Source organism: Macrobrachium rosenbergii, chromosome 43 (assembly GCF_040412425.1).
Source record: "Macrobrachium rosenbergii isolate ZJJX-2024 chromosome 43, ASM4041242v1, whole genome shotgun sequence".
NCBI lineage: Eukaryota > Metazoa > Arthropoda > Malacostraca > Decapoda > Palaemonidae > Macrobrachium > Macrobrachium rosenbergii.
This window is the reverse complement of record NC_089783.1, coordinates 35,566,625-35,589,124: the sequence shown is the minus strand read 5'-3', so window position 1 is coordinate 35,589,124 and position 22,500 is coordinate 35,566,625. Positions and strand designations below refer to the sequence as shown.

The following is a 22,500-nucleotide window of genomic DNA, read 5'->3' as shown; positions in this document are numbered from 1 at the left end:
TGGACTTTACTACTGAAGGCAATCTATTTCTTGTTTTGTCACTGTCATTTTTCAGAATTTAAAGCATTTTAATTTTGTAACCTCTGTTGTAAGTTTTAATTGGTGTTTTTGTATCTTTTTAGCCAGAAAAGATGGGATATGGGTGATCCTGAAGCGCAGCTATTAATAATTAGGTCAATGCTGAGCTGACTGTTCTTCCTATACCTACATCATACTCTGAGGTTGTTTGGCTTAGTCTCCCTGAAATAAGAAAGTATATATATATATATATATATATATATATATATATATATATATATATATATATATATATATATATATATATATATATATATATGTATATATATATGTGTGGGTGTGTGGGTGTGTATGTATATGTGTGTGTGTGTATATATATATATATATATATATATATATATATATATATATATATATATATATATATATATATATATATATATATATATATATATATATATAGACACACACCAAAATGTGAAATAGCAATATCTGGTTCACGTTCGTCATATAAAGTCATTTTCACCTCCTGATATAGCAATAGCTATTAATAGATGTTTACAAAAACGTAAATGTCTTCACAGTGATCAGAATTAGAAAACATTTACAGTGTTATTCTGTACGAGAATTTTATTCTCTACTTAAAATGAAAAAGCTAAATGTCACTAAAAATTTTTGTTTGAAAATTAAACGAAAGTTTTTTTTTTTCTTACCAGAGAATACCTGTCATCACATTTACAATGGAAGCAATGCGAACTTTCTCAAAGGTCATCTTTTTGGGTTTTTTTCTTCCGTGTTCGTAGATTGAAGGTAACGGTGACTATCATGGCTGGCATTTTATTTGATTATTTTTTCTGTCAGTCTAAAATCCCTTCTTGCACACATTCAAACTTTTACTTAGTCAGGTAAATGTGCCCACACACTCTGTCTCTTTTTCTTTCTTTCTTTATATGTATGTATGTTATATATATATATATATATATATATATATATATATATATATATATATATATATATATGTGTGTGTGTGTGTGTGTGTGTGTGTTTGTGTGTGTGTGTGTGGATATATGTTTCACTATTACCGAATGTGATAAATAAGAGTCAGTACAATGATAAGTGCAAAAAACCTGTATAGCTTTAAATAGCTGTTCTCTTTTTAGGATATCCTCGTTCATATTACTGATATTATTGCATTTTAAGTGCATAAAAATAATAATGCAAGAAGGCAAAGTCCAAACAAGAAAACTTGAAAGAAACCGTTTAAACTATGGCGAAATAATTAACAAGTTAAATTAGCGATTTCGTCATATATTTTGGTAAAAGGATTTGATTCTATACGTAGAGTATATACTTCAGCTTAGTGAATGAATATCAAAAGTTTTTTTTATGTTTTTACAGTACTTAATAAAGTTTTTAAACTGGAAATTAAATCTTCCTGTCTTTCGTCATTATCCAAAAATCTGTCTAACAATATACTAAGGCGAAACTGATTCAAAGATCTCTTAATATTGCTGTCTCGGTGCCCTATTAAAACCACTCGACAATTATGGGGAATTATGAGCCAGCATAAGATTGGGAGAACTATATTTTAAGGGTTAATACTCTCCCGAAGGAGTGTCGAAGTTAACCCGAGGCTCAAAATAGTAAATATGTCACTATCGATTTGATGGCGACCTGCAATCTTGCTGACGCAAAGCATCTAAAAAAAAGGGGGGTCTCATTCAGATTAACCCTCTTTCATTCTGCATGTAAGATTGTTAATTATGAATCTCTCTCTCTCTCTCTCTCTCTCTCTCTCTCTCTCTCTCTCTCTCTCTCTCTCTCTCTCTCTCTCTCTCTCTCTGTAGTGATATGTTGTGCAAATAATAAGATCAAAACAAATATTGGAAACAAAAACACAAACTTTAGATTATTGTATGAAATGCGAAAGTATTCTCTCTCTCTCTCTCTCTCTCTCTCTCTCTCTCTCTCTCTCTCTCTCTCTCTCTCTCTCTCTCTGTACACGAAGCACAAGACCGGGAAAAAATCAGACGTATATCAAACGATTATTCAGAAAGAGAGAAATGTTATTCTGCTATCAGGAACAAGAGATAACTCTCAAGAAACAGAATTACGTGAAGAATAAAAATGACAAGAGATTCTGGTCACTCAGGAATCCTAGAGAAGAAAAATGCAATAACACAGACGGGTGATTCACGAATCATATCGAAGCCAGGAGTTGAAATATTGGCAATAGAAATGAGATATTTTTTATTGGTGTTCAAAAGATTGAAGGTGCCTCTTCTGGCAGAAGAAATGGGCAAAAAGGGCACCATGTCAATGAAAGAATTGCAAATTTTCCATCAATGGAAAACAGTTTATAGAAAACAGGGGCCCTTGAAAAAATTTTCAAAGGAATGAAAACTGGAGCTTTCAAAGAAACGATATTTTTTATGGACTTATTGAAAACAGTTTTATATAAAACAGGAGCTTTCGAGGGAATATTCAACGGAATGTTATTTTGTATGGCTTAATGAAAACAGTTTTATATAAAACAGGAGCTTTCGAAGGAATATTCAAAGAATTATATTTTTTATGGACTTATTGAAAACAGTTTCATAGAAAACAGGAGCTTTCGAAGCAGTATTCAAAGGAATGATATTTTTTATGGACTTATTGAAAACAGTATTATAGAAAACAGGAGCTTTCGAAGGAATATCAAAGGAATTATATTTATTATGAGTTTATTGAAAACAGTTATAGAAAACAGGAGCTTTCTAAGGAATGTTCAAAGTGATTATATTTTTTATGGACTTCTTGAAAACAGTTTTTATAGACAACAGGAGTTTTCGAAGGAATATCAAAGGAATTATATTTATTATGAACTTATTGAAAGCACTTTTATAGAAAACATGAGCTTTCGAAGGAATATTCAAAGTGATTATATTTTTCATGGACTTCTTGAAAACAGTTTTATAGAAAAGAGGAGCTTTCGAAGGAATATTCAAAGGAATTATATTTTTTGTGGACTCCTTGAAAACAGTTTTATAGAAAACAGGGGCTTTCGTAGGAATATTCAAAGGAATTATATTTTTATGGGCTTATTGAAAACAGTTTTATAGAAAAGAGGAGCTTTCGAAGGAATATTCAAAGTGATTATATTTTTTTATGGACTTCTTGAAAACAGTTTTGTAGAAAACAGGAGCTTTTGAAGGAATATTAAAAGGAATGATATTTTTATGTAATTATTGAAGACAGTTTTGTAGAAAACAGGAGCTCTCGAAGCAATAATGAAAGGAGTGATATTTTTTTATTGACTTATTGAAAAACAGTTTTATACAAAAACAGGAACTTTTGAAGGAATGTTAAAACGCATGAAATGCGTTATGGATTTAATTGTAATGTGCCTAAGTAGGTAAAAAAAATAGTTGATATTTTGTTAATCAGTAAACCTTAGTAAAAATAAAGGGAAAATCGAGTGAAAAACTTGGTTCACAAAAAGGACGATGAAGGTATTATCTAATGTGCAAAAGTGTGAAAAGGTACCTGTTACTCTTAAAAAGAAGCAATTCAGGGTGAAAAATACTTCTCTACGGAAGACTTAGAGGAGGAATGAAATATGCATAGTCTTTTTGTTGTTGAGTGAAGGAAATCCAATTATTTTGTAGTAAACTCATTCATAAATATTCTGTAGTACTTTTCCAGTAGATGTCTTTCACCAAACCGTGAGTGATTCTTTTGTTTTACAAATGGAAATGCTTTTGTCTCATTTCAATTTATTGCTATTAATCGTATGGACAGTGGATAGTCTTATATATAAGAATTGCAAGAAAATATAATTTTAAGAAAAAATTTCAGAAATATTTTGAAAACTTAACTTTAGATCAAAATATGAAGGATAATCAAGACGGAAAGGAAAGCCTGATTCTGAAAATTAATCGGGATTACTGACACATAATATCTATGATTTAATATAGATATTATCTATAACTTAATATCAATAACTCGTCGAAATAATATGAGAAAGAACAAATAATATTCCATAATAATATTATTCAAATATTGCCTTGCTAAAGCATCTTTCTTGAGAGACGAAATAATGCAGAACTACGCATCAAGGATTAATCAGTATTTACACTAGCTTCTCATGTCAAAGAGGCATGAATATCCGAGATGAGATGACTTGTTTACCTAATGTAAAGACTGCTATTTTAAGGAAGAGTTAATAATTTGCATAAATATAATGTTTACAACTTACATTAATTTGGAGAAAGATGAGTAACATTAAATAAGGGACATATCTTAATTAATTTCTGCTGTCGTTTCCTGGTACCCTATTATATCTGAAAGCGTGTAATATGTATGAAGTAAGAATATAATGATTAAGCTCTCTCTCTCTCTCTCTCTCTCTCTCTCTCTCTCTCTCTCTCTCTCTCTCTCTCAGTACATCTACTCAGGACTCCTTCCTGTAGCACAGTATAAAAGTGAATGTTCTCTCTCTCTCTCTCTCTCTCTCTCTCTCTCTCTCTCTCTCTCTCTCTCTCTCTCTCTCTCTCTCTCTCTCAGTACATCTACTCAGGACTCCTTCCTGTAGTGCAGTATGAAAATAAATGCTCTCTCTCTCTCTCTCTCTCTCTCTCTCTCTCTCTCTCTCTCTCTCTCTCTCTCTCTCTCTCTCTCTCTCTCTCTCTCAGTACATTTATTCTCCTTCCTGTAGCACTGTATGCAAACTAATATTATCTCCTGTTTTCTTTCTCTCCCCCTCTCTCTCTCCCCTCCGTACATCTACTATCCTCTCCTTAGCACAGTATGCAAATTATCATCTCCCCTGCTGCATTGGCAACTCACCTCCTTCGACCCGGCACTGTAGAGTGAGGGAAGATCCTTCAGGATACGGTCCTATAACTCCGCTGACGTCGACATCAACCTCCGTTACGATTCGCATCCTTTTGGGCGGAACTGGAATACAGGAATGCTATTCTTAGCTCCCGTATGACCATACTCGCATGGTATATGAAGGATTCATGATCATTTCCACTTATATTGTACAATAACATAAAAAATTTAAGAAATATCATGAATACTAATCCGACAGTGAAAAAAGATGAATACGTGATTTTTCGCAATCACATAAATAAAGGAGGCAAGTATTTATTAAGATAAAAAAAAAGGATTTTAGAGTAACATGAAGGACGTTTTCAGTAGACAAAAAAAAAAATAAAGTCAGAAATTTTAATGGTCATAAAAGGAAAATAATGTCTGGGGGAGAAGAGCTATGTAATAAGATAAAGGAAAACTTGGTCGATAACTAATGTAATGTGAAGTATCACAAAGGTGGCCCAAAAATGAATGTTTTTGGAACCTTTTTTATAAATATTTTTCCTATTTAGAACTGTATCTAAATAAAAATTAAAGATAAAAACGGCAAGGAATTTTTCTATATTAAATTGCAGTAAGCAATGAATCCTAAACAATAATACGAAAAACTCCGTTTCAGTCATAGGGAAATCGCATTTCAATGTTCTGCTGGGAATCATTGTGCACTCCAAGGCATGAGGAAGCCTTTATTAACTGATCATCCTCTTTTTTGGGATTTTTTTACGCTTTTAATAAACATCCCTTTAATTGAAAGACCAATTGAACAGTCATGTGGATCATGGATTTTGAGAAAGATTCAACCCAACCAAAAGGGACATACGAAGATGATTCACTTCTTACCAGTTACAAGACCCATCCAACAGAGACCAGTGAAGATGATTCACTTAAAAATTACTAGGCTGAACCCCAGAAGCAAAGATCAATGAAGAGGATTCACTTACCAATTACCAGACCCAACCCAACTAACAGAGACCAATGAAGATGATTCACTTACCAATTACTAAACTCAACTTAACCAATAGAGACCAGTGAAGATGATTCACTTACCAGTTTCAAGGCTCAACCCATCCAACAGAGACCAAGGAAGATGATTCATTTACCTGTTACTAAACTCAACCTAACCAACAGAGACCAAGGAAGTTGATTTACTTACCAGTTACAAGACTCAAACCATCCAACTGAAACCAATGAAGATGATTCACTTACCAAATAATAGATCCAACCCAACCAACAGAGATCAAGGAAGATGATTCACAAACCAATTACCAGACCCAGAACCAACTGACCAATGAAGATGATCCACTTACCAATGATCCACTTACCAGCTACCAGACCCAACCCAACCAACAAAGACCAAGGAAGATGATTCACTTACCAATTACCAGACCCAACCCGACCAAGAGAGACCAAAAAAAGCAAGTTGATTCACTCACCAATGACTTTGAGGTCAATCCTGACGTTCCTGGTGGGCGACGACCTGTAGTCGACTCGACACCTGTACTCGTCCTTATCAGATTCGTACAAGGGCTTGATGACTAGACCAGGTGGGCGGAGGCTCATGTTGAGGAAAGCCCTGTTCCCGAGAGCCTCTTCGTAGGACCAGTGCTCGGCTTTTCGAAAGTTCTCGCTTCGACCATCGATGCTGCAAAGAAGTTTTGTTTTTTTCTAAATGAAATTTAATCTTGGAGAGTTCTTCTCGATTTGGTACCAATCCCTTTCTCTTTATTTGTAGGGGTAAATGTTTTTCTTTTTGAATTCTGTCTAGGTGAGCATATCTTAATTAATATGATGCACATCATTTTCGCGTTATTTGTAGGAGTAATTTTTTTTCTTTTTGAATTTTGTCTGAGAGGGATTTTCTTGATATGGGAACCATCAATTTTTCTTTGTGTGTAGGAGTACATTTCTTCTTTCTGAATTTTATCTAGGGAAGTTTTTCTTAATATGGTGCCCATCATTTTCTCTTTATTTGTAGGAGCAATTTTCTTCTTCCTGTCCAATATTATCTAGGAAATTCTTAATAAGTTACCTGTTTCTCTTTATTTGTAGGAGTAATTTTTTTCGTATTGAATGTTATCTAGGAGAGTATTTATTAATATGATAACCATCATTTTCTCATTATTTGTAGGAGTAAATTTTTTCTTTCCGAATTTTATCTAGGGAAGTATTTCTTAAGCTGAAACCAACGATTTTTCTTTGTTTGCATGAGGAAATGTCCAAAAAATAGGAAAATTATTGTTGAACTTATTTCTGATATACTATTTAATCCTATCAATTTATTTTAATAGTCTATACCGTCCCTTCAATGATGCTGACTGGAAATAAGTTTGTAATAACTAAAGGTGAAAAATGCAATGGGAAAACTGGATAGGCTAAACTCCAAAAATATTTCTGACGTGAGATAAGGAACGAATTGGCAACCTCCACCTTCCCTATAAAGACTTTCCTTTAGTTAACAATGTCTGTTCTTTTTACAACTGGAATGCTGCCCAAATTTCTTTTTTATATTTATTATAGTAAATATGTTCATCGTGTCATTGTCAGTATCTGGCCCATCATCACCATTTTTAATAATATTATTATTATTGAGAATTACAAGCCACAGTAGTGTTAAAAATATTTATGTACAAAGTTATTAACTTTGTACATAAATATTTTTAACACAACTGTTGCTTTTAATTCTCGATATTATAGCCTCGTTACAGGGTCGTCTTGTTTCATTATTATTATTATTATTATTATTATTATTATTATTATTATTATTATTATTATTATTATTATTATTTCAAAGACAGTTTTCAAGACAAGCGCTAATAATCAGGTAATAACATTTAGTGTAAGAAAAACAATGAAAAATAAATTTTGATTTATAAATTAATCTTTATAATTACGATAAGGCCTCTTATTAGTCGACGATCACATGAATCTCGCATTACCTTCATAGTCGTGTCATTCTGCTAATTGTCTTTCAGTTTTTATAAAGATTATCTTAATATCTCGGTAGCTGGATTAACGAATGATTGTGACAAATACCTCACTAACACCAGGTTCACAATAATGTGAACGGTCTTGTACCTAGCGTTGTCATTTTAAACGGAATATTTAAACCGCTCTCGCCAACTTCATAACAAAGTGCTTTCATCCCGTCTTGGGTGAGAAACTGTCAAACACATATATTAGTCTAGTACCAGATTTACAATAATGTTAACGGTGTTGCACCTGGCGTTGTAATTCTAAATATAATATTTAAACACCCCCTCTTATCAGCTTTATAACAGGCGGCTTTCATTCACTTTCTGGTAAGAAGCTATCACACATATATAAATGCACTGCAACGCCATATAATCACGGAGCATTTTTTAAATAAGCCCCCCCCCCCCGGAAGCGAGAATGATTGCTTGCATGTTCGTCAAAGTTTGGAAGGAAAAAGGCATCAACGCGAACAAGTCCCGCATGAGATAAGGTCCCAGAGGAAAGCTATTTCACTTTGCTTTATGGTCTGTGAGAGGTAATGGCCCGTATTTCCCCAAAGGGACCAGACAGGGAAGCAACCATCACAATATACTGCGGGCTCTTACTTCTAACACCCCCATCCCACCCACTGCCCACCCCACCCCTAGGGGAGTGGGGTGGAGTGCCTAAGACCCTGGCACCCACATCCTTTCTACCAGCTTAGCAGGCACTTTCTTATTATTCGTCCTCTTCCTCTCACTATATATCCCAACCTTGCTTCTCCCTTCTACTTTTGTAATAGCTCTTTGTCCGCGAAGGGGAGATAGGGTTAATGTAGTGTGGTAAAAAGGAAATATGTATATACAATGAATGCTTTTGAATGTTTAATAGCAAAGTGATGACATTCATTCGGTATGTGTAGGGAAAGTTAGAAGAATCAAATTAACAGGTTAATATGGGTTGCAGGGAACGTAGAGGTATTTGAGAGAGAGAGAGAGAGAGAGAGAGAGAGAGAGAGAGAGAGAGAGAGAGAGAGAGAGAGAGAGAGAACAGCAATTTATGAAGAAACATCAGTTAATAGCAAAATGGTGACATTCATTCGGTATGTCAGGGGAAAGCTGGGAAAAGCTGAGATTAACAGGTTAATATGGGTTTTAGAGAATATAATGCAAGTGTGTGTGTGTGTGTGTGAGAGAGAGAGAGAGAGAGAGAGAGAGAGAGAGAGAGAGAGAGAGAGAGAGAGAGAGAGCATAGCAAGTTGCGAGGACACTTCAGTCAGGCAATTTAGTTTCATAGACACTGAAGAATACCTTTTAGTTTTCTGTACAAGAAAACTATTGTGCCGGCTTTTTCTGTCCGTCCACTCTTTATTCTGTCCGCACAGACAAAGCCGGCACAATAGTTTTCTGAAGAGTATAATTCTTGTGCTCAGACAACAATCAGAAGTTTATTTTTTTCCATTGTTCAATTTCAGATAATTAACAGGAAGAGAGGCTATAGAAGGGCAAATTATTTAAGAGACCAGCCTATTTCATATGAATCACAACACAGCTACAAATTCATCACAGAAAAGGATTTCCTATTGACTTCAGAGTATACAAAAATGTGTGTGACCAATCGCAGCAGCACAACATATGAATCATGTAAGTATAATCTTGTAAGAATTATTGGTTATTCTCTCTAATATCTATAATATATCTATTTCAGCCGAATACATATGTAATTATAAGCTACACATTAACATGCCTCAATTCATAAACAATTTATGAGTACGGACTTAGAATGTACGGGATGTCTTCATAAGCGTATGAAGAAAAGTAGAAGAATGATTATAGGAAATTTTTCAAGAAGTCTATCCTACCGAGTCGAAAAAAGAATCTATGAAAAGTAGTATAATTGATATATGAATTAGTTGTCCTTCGCATGAATTAGTGACATACAATCACCGTCCCTAAGATATTTAAGATTGTGTTGCAGGTGATAAGATCGACATTGCCTCTGCGTGAACTGAAAAAAAAACTTTTAAGAACAAAAACGAACAAACTGCCTGAACAAAGAATTTAATTTATTTAGTCTTAAAGTAAGAGTAAATCTTAAATAGCGAAGAGATTTTAGTTAAATTACAGTTAACCAAAAAATAACCCTTTTTGTTCTCAGAAAGTTCTTGAATATCAGTAAAACAGACGTGTACTGATAATAATCGAGTTTTCTAAACAAGATGTTAGATTTCAGCTTCAATAACGTGACATAATACAATAAAGGAATCAACTGCACAGTATCCATGAAATATCTACAATGACATCAGTACGATTGTAATATTTCAAGACATTTTCTCATTCGCTCAGTAGCAATGCCTCTGTTACAGCAGGAATAAACAAAGTTGAAGTGGTTCTTTTAAGTATAATGTCCTCAGCAAAAGACAAACTTTTTAATCCGTGGCTTTTATTTTCGTTGGGCGGACCCGGAGGGAACAATCGTGCCACCTAGTGGCAACTTTTGTCATACTGCGATATTTTTGAAGCGGCGGATCAATCATTTTCCTTCGAGGTAAACCTCGGTTATCTCTCTCTCTCTCTCTCTCTCTCTCTCTCTCTCTCTCTCTCTCTCTCTCTCTCTCTCTCTCTTCTCCATTAACGTGTTGTAACCATGCCTCCAAAACGACAATGAGTCCAAAGCCAAAACAAGTTGGAATTATACAAATAATTCTTCGTAGGGGGTTAGTGCCGCCAGTGCACCTCATGCGGTGCAATGTAGGCAGTATTTAAGGTTCATTGCAGCGTCCCTTCGGCCCCTAGCTGTGAACCCTTTCCATCCTTTTACAGTACCTCCTCTCCGTTCGCACTCTCTCTCTCTTCCATCTTACTTTCCACCCCCTCCTAACAATTGATTCACAGTGTAACTGCGAGGTTTTCCTTCTGTTACACCTTTCAAAACCTTTTGCTGTCAATTTCCGTGCCAGCACTGTATGACCTCACAGGCCCCAGCGCTTGGCCTGTGGACTAAATTTTATATTCTATTCTATACAAATAATTTACGTCTAATATGAAAATCAACTTACTAACAGAAACCAACATCCAAGACAATAAGATTCTGCTTTAGGTATCTTTATCTACATAAGCAAACCTGTCAGGAATGAACATCACTCCTATCTTATTGCTTTTGCCAGTTCCTTAAATTCATTTCTTGTTTTATGTCTTTGTTTATTATTTATTTTAGTTTGATTTCCATGCAAGAGTATCTGATGAAAAACAAAAATAGCCGAATGGCTTTGAATTTTTTGGATAGCATAAGAAAGCAGTCAAAATGTAAGGAACAAATTTGTATTTTATGGGAAAAACAGTTTACGAACGGTCTTGAATTTTGCAGTGTTAAGAGAACAATTAAAAAATAAGTAATAAACTGTACGAACCATGAAAAATAAAAAAATAAAAAAATAAATTTCTATTAGGAAGACGAAATAAAACGGTTCAGGGAACATACAAGGATTTGGAAAAGAAAATCTTTTTCATGTGTTTGAATCAAGATATCAATTATTTATTGCATCAGAATGTGAAGGCTACAGGTGGATATCAAATTTTGGTATAGAAAAACTTCAGCAACAGGTTTTCTAGTATCGGTTTCATCGTACTTAATAAATTATCTGGCTAACTTTTCGTTAAAGTTGCACTGTATTGCAGAAGTTCGGATTTTATGACTATTTTTTTTTAGCTCAAGCTTCAGTTGAAAAAAAAAACTGTTATATCACCTTAATAGGATAATATCAGATATTAATACAGTTGATACTTTAATTAAATGGAAACTTAAGTTCACAACAAAAATAACTGTATAATTGGATATAATTTAGTCTGTGATGGTCTAATGAACGTTTCCATATTAACTTGGTCATCATTTTCCTTCGAAAGGAAAATGATAATCAGGCAAAAAAAAAATCAAGCCTCTAATTGGTTAATATAAAATATAAATATCACATAATTGCATTTCCTCCTTTAGATGATGCCAGATTCCGCCATTTGGAGGACGATCAAAGCAACTTTGAGAAGTTTTCTAGTTATAAGTGGGGAGGTTTTCAAAGAGTGACTTTGCCTTGTGCCTTTCATATTCATCACTTCTAAGAACCTCAGAGGGAAAATGGAGATCTGAGTGGCCAGTTCTAAGGTGGAAAGGTCTTCTTTGATGATCTGAACTGTTCAAATTTAAGAGAAAATATAAGAAGAGCTCGTCGGTAAGGGATGAGAGAAGATTATACCGTTACACTTCGGTGACGAAAATAGGATAAATTCATAAATAAAGAGAAAAAATGTAGGTTATTCAAACAAGGAGAATTGTTTTTGGGTGGTAATACACTGCATCTTCGCTTGGACTTTTGGGGTTCTAATTGCACAACATCCTCAGGGAGACGGTTCCACAATCCAACGGTGTGAGGAATAACTAAGAAGTTCGATGGCCAGGCACATTTCACATTTTGGACTAAAGCAAAATGAGTTTCTGGTTTTCGTTTAGGGTTGACTTAGAGTGTTTCTTAACGACGTAGCAATCTATTTGGTGTAAAGTTTGTAACAGTTTTCTGTTTTGTTTAAGGAAGTTTGTCATAGGAAATTTTTCTCAGACATCTGAAAAATACCGTGTAATGATGGGAAAATAGTAAAATCAGCAGTTAATTCGAATATACTGCTGAATCGTTAAAATAATGAGATCAACAAAATAAACTTTACACCAAATAGATTGCAAGCGATTAAGAAACACTCTAAGTCCAAGCGAAGATGCACTGCATTACTACCCTAAAACAATTCTCCATGTATTTTAATAACTACAATTTTTTCTCTGTATTTGTGAATTTATTAAATTACTTTCTCTTTTCTAATAACTGATCTCTTGTTCCTGTATTTCCGATTACCTTCGGCAACTTCTTTCTAATGAAAACCATATTCTCTGGAAGCTTGAATTTCGAGTCGTGGCCCCTGTGGGCTTGCTTCATATGAATGGGGTTCATCTTCTGAATAATAATAATGATATGAGGGAATAAAAAGAGAATATGATTCAAGCTTCATTCAAAATGTAGGGCAACATGAACTTGCTTCCAGCCGAATTATTCTTAATGTAAGGAAAAGAAAACAGTTCCTAATTAGAGTATTCCAAAGTGCCTGAAAAAGTATAAGGGTAAAAGATATTTTTTATGCAGGATTTTTTTTTTCACAGAAGTTCAAGGAATATAAAAAAAAAGTAGATGGTAAAAGTTTTAACGACACCTTAACGGACCTCATTTCTTTCTCAATTTGTATCGAAAAACGCTAACGTGAGAAAGCCAAGTCGGCATTCATGATCAGCAGCTAAGAATGTTACTTTTAACAAAAAGCTAAGAAAGCTATTACTCTTAGCAAGCAGCTAAGAATGCTGCTACTTTTAGTAAATAGCTAAGAATGCCACTTTTAGCAAATAGTTAAGAATGCTACTTTTAGCAATAGCTAAGAACGCTACTTTTAGGAAATAGCTAACAACGCTACTTTTAAGAAATAGCTAAGAACGCCACTTTTAGCAAATACCTAAGAACGCTATTTTTAGCAAATAGCCACGAACGCTACTTTTAGCAAATCGCTAAGAACGCTTCTTTTAAAAAATAGCTAAGAACGCTACTTTTAGCAAATCGCCAAGAACGCTACTTTTAACAAATAACTAAGAATGCTACTTTAGCAAATCGCTAAGACTATTACCTTTAGCGAATAGCTTAGAATGTTACTTTTAGCAAATCGCTAAGAACGCTACTTTTAACAAATAGCTAAGAATGCTGCTTTAGCAAATCGCTAGGAATGTTACCTTTAACAAATAGCTAAGAATGTTACCTTAACAAATAGCTGAGAATGTTACCTTTAACAAATAGCTAAGAGTGGTACTTTTAACTAATAACTAAGAATGCTACTTTAGGAAATCGCTAAGAATGTTGCCTTTAACAAACAGCTAATAATGCTACCCTTAGCAAATCGCTAAGAATGCTACCTTTAGCAAATAGCTAAGAAAGCTACTTTTAACAAATATCTAAGAATGCTACTTTAGCAAATAGCTAAGAATGCTACTTTAGCAAACGCTAAGAATTTTACTTTAGCAAATCGCTAAGAATGTTACCTTTAACAAATAGCTAAGAATGTAACCTTTAGGCGAATAGCTAACAATACTGCTACTTTTAGCAGGTTAACGAGACAACTTCCGTCGTCAATTCGCGCAACTCGGCTTCGCACTTCCTCCGTTATTAGTAATTTGATATCGTTCTCCCGAAAGCCGTAGGAGGGAGGGAGGGAGAGGAGAGGAAAGAGAGAGCGAGGGAGAGGGGTTAAAGGAGTAGGAAAAGGAGGGGCGTGGTGGGGGGGGGGCCGCTTTGGAGCAATTACCTCCCTGCTCCAGAGTGAGTTATGCTTGCCTCTCCTCCCCGTTGCTACCCGTAATTGCTTTCTCGCTCAACGCGGGGAATTTCTGCTTTATAGATTATAAATCTCCCTTCCGCTGGGTTTGGCGGGAATAAGTTCCTGGACCATTAATACTAATTTTCGGGAACGTATGTTTCACAAGACACGCGCGTATGCATATACTCGTGTATATATATATATATATGTGTGTGTGTGTGTGTGTGTGTGTGTGTATACATTACATTATATATATATATATATATATATATATATATATATATATATATATATATATATATATATATATATATATATATACACACATACATACACACGTTTTTCTATTCATAGGTCATCCTATGCTAAGTCGAATCAGTTGGACTCGTTCTTTACTGACGTTTCTCAAAAGATTCCGCATGTTGTGACAGCACTTTCCACGCAGCAGGAAAGTAAAAATATGCTTTTATTTTATTTGACTTTTCCTTGATTTATTTTCACTGCAATATTATGTTTTGTTTACGATCCGCGCTCGCTCAAACGCAGGTGGAACGCTGCTTGATTGAGGGTTTAGGAGAAATTTGCAGATGTTTTCACGAAACTATGTAATCTGGAGTTTTCTGTGCGTGCTTGTTTTTTTTTTTTTTTTTTATCTAAAGATCTGTCTGACAGTCCTGAAATGGCATTCCTCAGATGGATGATGTTTCTGAACACAAAGATAGTGAATACAAAGAATCTTTGTATTCACTGTCGCATGATCATGAATGACTGACCTGTGTATATATTCGTCATTGATATCCGTTATCAAAGTTTTTTGGATAAAAAGCTTTGCACGAAGTTTCGACACAGCCTATTTATTATTATTATTATTATTATTATTATTATTATTATTATTATTATTATTATTATTATTATTATTGGTGAAGAGATCCGTCATTGTTTACGTGTAAATATATATTAAAAATGTATATACAAAACGTTTTGCATATAGATGTTTAATGTATTTAACACCTACTCCTTTGTGGATTTCTTCACCATTTTAGCGACTCGTCCTATTATAAGGATTTTATGAATTATTATTATTATTATTATTATTATTATTATTATTATTATTATTATTATTATTATTATTATCCATAATATTTCATCCGTGTTTATGTGTAAATAAACCAAAAAGCTTTACTTATTTATATAATTATTTATTGATTTATTTATTTCTTAGTTCCTTTATTTATGTATGTATTTATATTTATTCACTTATTTATTTTCATAAGAGAACGATTCTTTTTGATTCCAGGCCAAAATCACAATAAAAGTTCAAGGTATATATATATATGTTCTTTCCATATATTTTTGACAATAATAATGTAATAAAAATATTCGAGGAAAACACTTTGATAAAGTGGCAGACACTCCTTCGCAAGGACCTCATAACATAAACGTTGATACACCTATTATGTGTACCTAAAAGAGAATATTGCATCAAAACAACTGTAAAAAAAAATCCGAAATTCTAGTAGCTAAAATGGTGACAGATTTCAAGTTCTGAACTCGAAACATTGCATTTTAAAAATATAAAGTAGGATTTATATAAAATATGCACCACTCAGTATTTAGTTTATGTTACGATAATAATTTCATTGCAAAATAGGAATGGAGAATGCTGATTTCATCATCTTGAACTATTTTGGTTCTTTTAGTTTTATGTTGAAAAAAAGCATTAAAGTGAATGGCCATGGTACACAACCTTGCCGGTTACCAGATGTATGATGCTCATCCCTCAGAATGCACCTTATGATACCTATTAACGAAGTTCACTTTAGTAAAAACGTCCGTTAATATTTTCTTCACGTTTTCTGTAATGCGTTTGGTTCACATGATTCAACCAATAGGATAAATACTTTAGGTACAGAGGCGATACTTCATGGTTTGTATTCGACAACACATAGAGATACACACACACAAACACATAAATAAGACGAAAACCGCTGAGTGGTGTCTATTAGAAAATGAGAGTCAGCTATATCTACAGTACATGCGTTGCTAATAGTGATGTGAGTGGATCTAGCGACTGACACCAATAGGTCCGTTTATAATTCGAGAAAATATGGCTTACGTTATCTAAAGAAAGTTACATAGCTATGCTGAAATTTCACATAGCTGTACTGAGCTCAGTAAACAAAACAGAAGGAATGTTCAATGAAAATAAACAGAACCTGCAAGCCATTCCTACGTACGTTCTATGTTCCGAATAACACTGAAAACAAGTTCTGAGAACATAGTTGTTAACTATTATTATTATTATTATTATTATTATTATTATTATTATTATTATTATTATTATTATTCAAAAGATGGGCCTATTCGTATAGAACAAGCCCACAGGGGACATTGACATGAAATTCAAGCTTCCAAAGAATATGGTATTCATATTGAAAGAAGTAACGGAAAGTGAAGGGAAATAGAGAGAGAAGAGATCTTTTGATAACTTATTAAAAAAGAAAATAAGAAAGTAATAGAAAAATAGATGAAAATGTTAGTAATTTATTAAAATGCAAGTTATTAAAACGCAAGGGGCATTGTATTAAGGTAGCAATAGATTGCATCTTCGCTTGAACTTTCGAGGCTCCAATTGCCCGACATACTCAGGGAGACTGTTCTTCTGCAGTCCAACGGTTGGAGGAATAAAGGACCTTTGGAACTGAGAAGTGTCTGTACTGCTGCATGCTGCCCAGAATATTGCATAGCAAAAAATAAAATTGAAATTTGCTGTATTTAATTACAGAAATATTTTTCCCCTCAACAAATTCTCAAAGGCAGCAAGATCCAGGGCATAGTTATATCTGGAGATATATAAGGTAGGACTCACAATAGAAAGGATACCTGTGTAGGATTTTTGGGATGTCAGAAGAAAGTAAACTTAATTAAAAGCGTAAGAAAAGGCGGACACTGTGAATAAGAACAGCCACATTGCACTTGTGTTTACACAGGACTAAAGTATGATTGACCTCATTTAACCAAGCCAGCTGGGTTTGTCTGTTATTAAAGACGTCTGGTATAAAACCATAGACAAACAGTCTTACCAGAATAATAGTTGTAAAACGTGAGCAAAAAAATAATCTTGATACTTTGAAGAAACAGTGAAGCCTTTTTTAAATTCTCGAGTATCACCAAAGCCTTCCCGAGCATCACCAAAGCCTTGTTTAAATTCCTGAGCATCACCAAAGCTTGTTTAATTTCCCGAGCATCACCAAAGCCTTTTTTAAATTCCCGAGCATCACCAAAGCCTTGTTTAAATTCCCGAGCATCACCAAAGCCTTGTTTAAATTTCCGAGCATCACCAAAGCCTTGTTTAAATTCCCAACCATCACCAAGGTCTTTTTTTAAATTCCCGAGCATCACCAAAGCCTTGTTTAAATTCCAGAGCATCACCAAAACCTTGTTTAAATTCCCGAGCATCACCAAGGCTTTTTTTAAAATTCCCGAGCATCACCAAAGCTTTGTTTAAATTCCCGAGCATCACCGAGGCCTTGTTTAAATTCCCGAGCATCACCAAATCCTTTTTTAAATTCCCGAGCATCACCAAAGCCTTTTTTAAATTCCCGAGCATCACCAAAGCCTTTTCTAAATTCCCAAGCATCACCGAGGCCTTGTTTAAATTGCCGAGCATCACCAAAGCCTTATTTAAATTCCCGAGCATCACCAAAGCCTTTTTTAAATTTCAGAGCATCACCAATCTCGAAATTGAATGAAAGTAATATTTTTTGTTTTTGTTTTGCGCTTTTATGGGAACAACCTGAAATTGCTGGAATGCAACAAAATGTAAATTTGGACATTGAATATTTACATGTATTTATTTCCTCTAACAAAAAAAAATATTTATTGGTATTGCCTGTAACTAGCTTCGGGAGATCTGTCAGCACTGATATTTTCCATTAAATATATTAAACTTCATACTGCAACTTTAAATTGCGAAATATGTTATTTTTCATTTGGAAAGTAATTGCGAGGAATTATTATTCGTAATATTTTCAGCAATAACCAGCACATGCAGTAAATCAACAAATGAATATACGCCTGTATGTGAATTGCAGTTCAGTTTTAATGAAATACATGCACAACGACATCGTACAATACAGGGACAGGTCATTTGCTTTTATAAGATAATATTACTTTCCGCATTTTATTTTCCTTTTGGCTACAGATCAAACTGTGCAATTTAATGTGCGGTTTTTTTTATTTATAATTTCGGAATAGTTACATTAAAGTGATCACAATTATGACTCCGAATTAACTGTTTTTTTTTTTTATTTTAGAATAGTTTTATTACAGAGATCACACTTATTAAGTAGGCGACATAGCATTCTGTACAATTTATTGTTTTTCTTATTCATAATTCCGGAATAGTTACATGAAAGAGATCACAATTATGAATACGTTGACTACAGAGCAGTCTGCAGAATTTACTGTTTTCTCTTATTTATAACCTCAGAAGTTACATTAACGAAATCCAAATTATGATTACGTCGACGAGTAATCAACTAACTTGGCACCTAAATGTCCCGAGCGGTACTATAAGTCCTGAACAGGACAAGTGTCAGATTAGGAATTGGGATTCTAACCCTCTGGTTCCGACTGGCTCAAAATCACACCAACGATTATTCGCTCACTTGTAAGGCATAGCTTTGGGACGAGAACAACCCCCCCCCCCTTCCCCCCCAACCCAACCCCAAGTGCATTAGTACTAGGATTAGAGGAATCCATCGCCTTTATAAATCATGATGTGTCCGAGACAGCAGACTTTTCTGCATTTTCTATTATTTTCTGTAACTTCTTTCAAATGAATAGCTTATTCTTTGAAAGTTTGAATTTCGAGTCGATGATACCTGTAGGCTTGTCCCATATTGATAGAGGTTTATCATCTCGTTAATAATAATAATGATAATAATAATAATAATAATAATAATAATAATAATTATTATTATTATTATTATTATTATTATTATTATTATTATTATTATTATTATTATTATTATTATTATTAAACTGACAAAATCAAGAAGAAAGTATCACTCATAAATGTCGCAATACCACGGGGCACCAGAGTAGATGAGAAAGAAGGAGGAAAAATCGTTAAGTATCAAGACCTTAAAATCGAAATAAGAAGGATATGGAATATGCCAGTGGAAATTGTACCCTTCATAGGAACACTAGGCACGATCCCAAGATCCCTGAAAAGGAACCTGGAAAAACTAGATGCCGAAGTAGCTCCAGGACTCCTGCAGAAAAGTGTGCTACCTTAAACATCGCACATAGTGAGAAAAGTGATGGACTCCGAAGAAGGCAGGATGCAAGCCGGAACCCCACACTATAAAAACCAACCAATCAAATAGGATGACTGTGATAGACAAAAAAATGAATAAATAATAATAATAATAATAATAATAATAATAATAATAATAATAATAATAATAATAATAATAATAATAATAATAATGTGTCAGGGAGTATGGGTAACGTTTTTTTGGTAACTCGTAAACGAAATTTGTGATTTTACAACTCAGAGAATGGTTAGTGTTTTGGAACATTGTATCTATAAAAAAAAAACAGTTGACAGTGGGCAAAGGGATAAGTTCTCTAAAATTAATAGAAATATGAATAATAAATGGGGAGAAAGATATTGCAAAAAGCATGATGAAATGAGGCAAATTATGGGCTCTTGTCCCACTTTACTGAACAAAGATTGTGGGAAGTAATGAATATATATTTCGTTTTTCTGAAGTCATCCCGGTGATTTTGTTTCTTGTTCCTTCAAGAACGGTGATTGATTTAATATTCCAAATTAATTAGAAGATATTTAACCGTTCTTAAGTGGAAGAGTATGCTGTAATACGACCCTATCGTTCCTACTGGAAAGGAAGATTTGATTAACGTACGTCAATTTCTTTAATTGAATGAGTTCGGCTATGTGAGAAAAGCCTTTCGTAAATAGAAAACTGTGTAGGGAGAAATCACTGAAATTCTCCCCGTCCCCGTTCAGCTTTTCGGGAGAAAGACAGATTGCTTAGGGATTTGATTAAGTTGATATCAACTCAGTTATATTCACAAATAAATAGTCGTTATTATTTTGTTAAGATGTAAAATTGGAAAAATAACATATTTAATCTTGAAGCGAAGATGCAACGCATGACTGCCCTTACCATGCTCCTTGTGTTTTAATAATTTACTTAGATTTCTATCAATTTGTTTATTTTTTTGTTAATTTATTCTTTTCTTTTCTAATAACCGACCTCTTCTTTCTGTATTTCCTATTCTTTTACTTATTGCTAATGAACACCATGTTCTTTGGAAGCTTGAATTTAATTCAAGGGCCCCTGTGGAGTTCATCCATTTGAACAGGGTTCTTGTTCTGAATAATAATAATAATAACAGCAATAATAATAGTAATAGTATTTTTTTATTAGTATTAATAATAATAATAATAATAATAATGATAATAATAATAATAATAATAATAATAATAATAATAATAATAATAATAATAATAATAAAAACAAAATCTTTCTTTCAAATGAGCTCCATATTCTTTGGAAGCTTGAATTTTAAGTCAGTGGCCCCTATCGGGCTTGTTCCATAGGATTAAGATAATAATAATAATAATAATAATAATAATAATAATAATAATAATAATAATAATAATAATAATAATAATAATATCTGAAAATCAGTGAAGACGAGTGGCTAAGGAGTGCATGAGAAGAAGGGCTGATAAAAGTAGACGAAGATCCAGAAATATACAGAGACAGGAGAATGAACAACAGAACAGAGGAATGGCACAGCACACCAATGGACGGACAGTACAGGAGACAGACTAAAGAACTGGCCAGCGATGAAACATGGCAATGGCTACAGAGGGGAGAACTCAAGAAGGAAACAGAAGGAATGCTAATAGCGGCACAAGATCAGGTCATAAGAACCAGATATTCAAAGAACATTAGATGCAAATAACTTCTCACCCCTATGCAGGGAGTGCAATATGAAAGACGAGGCCATAAACCAACCTGAGGGAGTGATGGAAAACGATCAGGCAAAGATCCTCTGGGACTGTGGTATCACAACAGATAGGGTAATACGCACCAACAGACCAGGACGTGACGTTGATTGACAAAATCAAGAAGAAAGTATCACTCATTGATGTGGCAATACCATGGGACACCAGAGTAGATGAGAAAGAAAGAGAAAAAATTGATGAGTCTCAAAACCTGAAAATCGAAATAAGAAGAATATGGGATATGCCAGTGGAAATTGTACCCACCATCACAGGAACACTGGGCACGATCCCAAGATCCCTGAAAAGGAATCTCGAAAAACTAGATGCCGAAGCAGCTCCAGGACTCATGCAGAAGAGTGTGCTACTAGAAACACGCACATAGTGAGAAAAGTGATGGACTCCTAAGGAGGCAGGATGCAACCCGGAAGCCCACACTATAAAAACCACCCAGTCGAATAGGATGATTGATAGGCCAAGGAAAAAGAAAAAAAATAATAATAATAATATCTTTCAAATGAGCACCATGTTTTTTGGAAGTTTGACTTAAGATTAAGGTAATAATAATAATAATAATAATAATAATAATAATAATAATAATAATAATAATAATATTATTATTATTATTATTATTATTATTATTATTATTATTATTATTATTATTATTATTTCTTTCAAATGAGCACCATGTTCTTTGGAAGTTTGACTTTCAAGTCAATGACCCCTGTGGGCTTGTTCCATAATAATAATAATAATAATAATAAATAATAATAATAATAATAATAATAATAATAATAATAATAATAATAATAATAATAATAATACAGGTTAAAAACAAAATATCCTTAAACTACTGATAAACGGGATCACGCATCAGACATGAACTACGGTCGATAGAGTTATGTTTATCACATTTAAGAACATCCCATCCCGCAAAACTCCCCTCCTAATTTATACCAATACATTTGAGGGGGAAACCTCGTGGAAATAGATTGAAATGAGGTGACCAATAACCATTTGACAAGTGATATCGAGGGAGATGAAATACGGGTTCTCTTCGAGACAATATGTTATCGAGAGAGAGAGAGAGAGAGAGAGAGAGAGAGAGAGAGAGAGAGAGAGAGAGAGAGAGAGAGATGATTGAGGAGGATCAGAATCTAAAGGGAGAAAGCTCAGAAAGGTAGATATAATAGAACTGGATATCGTAGTCTCCTGAAATACAAGAGAGAGAGA

At 33.8% G+C, this 22,500-nt stretch overlaps 1 protein-coding gene across 1 annotated transcript in view; it reads right to left on the bottom strand.

The window, feature by feature from the left end:
• LOC136828791 (uncharacterized) overlaps nt 1–22,500 on the bottom strand; it is a 148,032-nt gene that overhangs the window by 45,820 nt on the left and 79,712 nt on the right. The window contains 2 exon segments of the mRNA XM_067087017.1: nt 4,846–4,956; nt 6,309–6,517. Of these exon segments, the coding sequence (XP_066943118.1) occupies nt 4,846–4,956; nt 6,309–6,517 (320 nt within the window).